Genomic DNA, 1,722 nt, shown 5'->3' with positions numbered 1-1,722 from the left:
TAATGACTAGGAATAGAAGAAACATTAATTGGAGTAGAGAAAACATTAATTGAAAGAGAAAAGGAGATAGAACAGTTACAGGAAAAGATATCAATAATGAATATACAACAACTGAAAGAAAATTCCATTACTCTTAGTATGTATTACATTTTACTACCATAATGACTAGTACTGGTATTTTAGGAAAGGATCAGTCTACACAATCAATAGATCCACCAAAAGGACCAGTTTATGTAGCTATTAGAGACTGGGAGGCAAGGGAAAGTGTTGAGCTTTCAATCAAGAAAGGAGAGAAACTTGAAATCAAGGAAGAGCGTACTAATGGATGGTGGATAGCAAGATCATTAGATACTGATCAAGAGGGATTTGTTTATATTGATCATATTAAAAAAGATGAAGAGAGTGAACTGTCAACATTGGAATCACTTGAACTATTTCATTATGCAATGACAGAAAATGTTGGCATACCTAAAATCAAGGAAATTAAGACGAGGAGCAACGTTGAGAGAGCAAGTCTCTTTTTATCATTAATTAAACAAGATTCAGTTCTGCTAGATCAACTTAGAAAAAAAGAACATGGTAAGATATATTTATATGTACTAATAATCTATAGAGTATTTTGAGGGTATTAGATATTGTCCATGATCTGCAATTTCAATTTCAAAAATTAAACAAAATTAAGGGGTTTTGGCATACAAAATTTTTATTTCTGTATATAATTTTTTGAAAAATGCAAATTTTCTGCTTATAAAATTCACAAAATTACCAGCTATACAGAAGTGTTGCTTGCCTTAGCCTTTAAAAATATGATAGTAGAGAATTATACTTGATAATACAGTAATTAATTATAATTGTTTATGTATTCAGGAAAACCTAAAGCAATTAGGTGGTATGATGATGGTGTTGAACTGACCTCTCCATCTTTAATACAATGTCAAGAAGTAGTTTCTCTATTAACATACAAACATACGCACATTGTCATTAAGGAATCATCTCCTGACGTTGTGTGTGATCTGTTACCAGTTTTATTACAAAATGAAAAGGTGAAACACTTGAGAATAGAAGACACTCAACTAACACAGGACTGCATCTCATCCTTATGTAACTTACTGGCTAATAATAAATCATTATTAACTTTATATCTTATTAACTGTTCCATTGATGACAAAGCAGTTGCTGATATTACAAACGTACTACAAACACACAATAACACACTTTTAGGATTATTCTTCCATAAGAATCCTCGTATTACTTCAGTTAGTGCTCAGTCTCTTTCTGAACTAATTATCCACAATTCAACATTAACTGGATTAGAAGTAAGAGGCACTTCCATATCATCTGAAGGAATATTACTAATTCTTCCATTGTGAACACTTAATAAAAATATAAAGCTCTATCTAGATATGAAAGACAAAGACACATGCGCAGAATACCATGACTATGTTATTATAAAAGATAAAGTAATATTTTTTGATTAATTAATAATAATTGTGATTTTGCTTTTATTGACGAAGCTGGCTCATCAATAATTTAATAATTTATAATAATAATAATAATAATATTAATAATCATCAATTTATTATCTTATTATGACTGAACTATTATGATGGTCCTTTGTCCCCTCCCTTTGGTCCTTTGTCCCCTGTATTAATTTCTTCCTTCCTTAAGACAATTTTATTTTCTCTCTCTCTCTCCCTCCCTCTCTCTTTCTCAATCTCTTCT

The 1,722-nt window shown here is 30.4% G+C and overlaps 1 protein-coding gene across 1 annotated transcript; it reads left to right on the top strand.

Annotated features, from left to right (window-relative positions):
* Positions 1-14: 14 nt before the first annotated feature.
* Positions 15-1,436, top strand: LOC109592296 (uncharacterized). Its single transcript, XM_020007782.1, has 3 exons — positions 15-136; positions 184-579; positions 868-1,436. Exons 1-3 carry the CDS (start codon positions 97-99, stop codon positions 1,368-1,370), a joined length of 939 nt encoding a protein of 312 aa, XP_019863341.1. The 5' UTR covers positions 15-96; the 3' UTR covers positions 1,371-1,436.
* The last annotated feature ends 286 nt before the right edge of the window (positions 1,437-1,722 follow it).

The sequence above is a fragment of the Amphimedon queenslandica genome, unplaced genomic scaffold (genome assembly GCF_000090795.2).
Source record: "Amphimedon queenslandica unplaced genomic scaffold, v1.1 AMPQUscaffold_5676_Cont22358, whole genome shotgun sequence".
Taxonomy (NCBI): Eukaryota; Metazoa; Porifera; class Demospongiae; order Haplosclerida; family Niphatidae; genus Amphimedon; species Amphimedon queenslandica.
Note: the sequence above shows the minus strand (reverse complement) of the source record. Positions and strands in the feature narration are given on the sequence as shown.

Excerpts from the sequence above, each read along its gene's own strand:
- LOC109592296 (XM_020007782.1), top strand. The coding sequence starts at position 97 with ATGAATATACAACAACTGAAAGAAAATTCCATTACTCTTA. Across the intron at positions 137-183 it reads AGAAAATTCCATTACTCTTA|GAAAGGATCAGTCTACACAA; the intron begins GTATGTATTACA and ends CTGGTATTTTAG. Across the intron at positions 580-867 it reads ACTTAGAAAAAAAGAACATG|GAAAACCTAAAGCAATTAGG; the intron begins GTAAGATATATT and ends TTATGTATTCAG.